Here is a 997-nt window from a genome sequence, read left to right on the forward strand (position 1 = left end):
GTATACTTTAATTTGAAGAAAAATAAGGGTAACATATTCAAGATGACGCAACATTAGTCACATCCAACGCACGAAACTCTATATGTCAAGCACTAGCAAAAGATACCGTAAAATTTTGTTTGGTCTGCGTTTCGTTGAGGAAGACTATGAGACCAGACAGATCTGGACAGTTTGGCTTAAGTCCCCCTCGTAGCTTGCACGCTTCTTCACTGTCCTTGTCTAAAATGGCATGCCGAACGCTACTGGTCGGGCACTCAAGAACTGGAGCGTTTCCGTCAGCCCTTAGTTGCAAGGCACTGCTGACGTGTTGATGCTCGTCGGGGTGACCTCTGACCCGGTCAGGTGTGACCTTGACCCACCTCGTCTCCCGATATTCTCCGCCAACCCCGCACGCTGTCAGCACAAGGAGGAGAGGCCATTGTCTTCTGCCCATAACGTCGGCCTCTCACGCGCACAGGTCGACTTAAGCTGTGAATATAAACGACTTTTTAATAATAGATGGTTAAGTATTTATGTGGAACATTTTCCTCCCAGAAAGAAGAGATTAGATCGCTGGGCATTTACTATTTGGTTGTATCGTGCTTCGTCACCAACGGAAACTTTACTAACGCCTTGTGATATAATGGATGGATCAACTGATTAGATTAGTGGTGATCCGGAATCGTGTTCGGACCTTTGATGAAACTAATCATCACCATAGAAGTAAATTAGCTCAGCTGGGAGTATACACAACGCCATTAGTTAAGACAAACCTAATGTCTCAGTTATGAAGGTAAGGAGTAATTGATGTTAGTGTTTATTCATTATACGCACGATAGAAAGAAAATATATTTGAATTGTATTCCACAAGTAATTGTTTCTGTCATTGCTGTTTGTAGATTAAGTCAAATGACATCTTAAATACTAGGAAAGTTCTATCTGCAGTTATATTCATCATCGTTATTGTCACGAGCATTACCATAGTCATAATGAAAATGGAATGTAACAGGAAGTAGAA

The 997-nt window shown here is 41.8% G+C and overlaps 1 protein-coding gene across 1 annotated transcript in view; it reads right to left on the reverse strand.

Moving 5' to 3' along the window:
* The window catches only part of LOC119592569, a gene marked incomplete at its 3' end in the record, with an annotated part of 18,718 nt that overhangs the window by 15,301 nt on the left and 2,420 nt on the right, over positions 1-997 (reverse strand). The window contains 1 exon segment of the mRNA XM_037941446.1: positions 107-468. Coding sequence (XP_037797374.1) covers positions 107-433 — 327 coding nt within the window. The 5' untranslated portion in view covers positions 434-468.

This window comes from Penaeus monodon, chromosome 30 (assembly GCF_015228065.2).
Source record: "Penaeus monodon isolate SGIC_2016 chromosome 30, NSTDA_Pmon_1, whole genome shotgun sequence".
In the NCBI taxonomy this organism is placed as follows: domain Eukaryota; kingdom Metazoa; phylum Arthropoda; class Malacostraca; order Decapoda; family Penaeidae; genus Penaeus; species Penaeus monodon.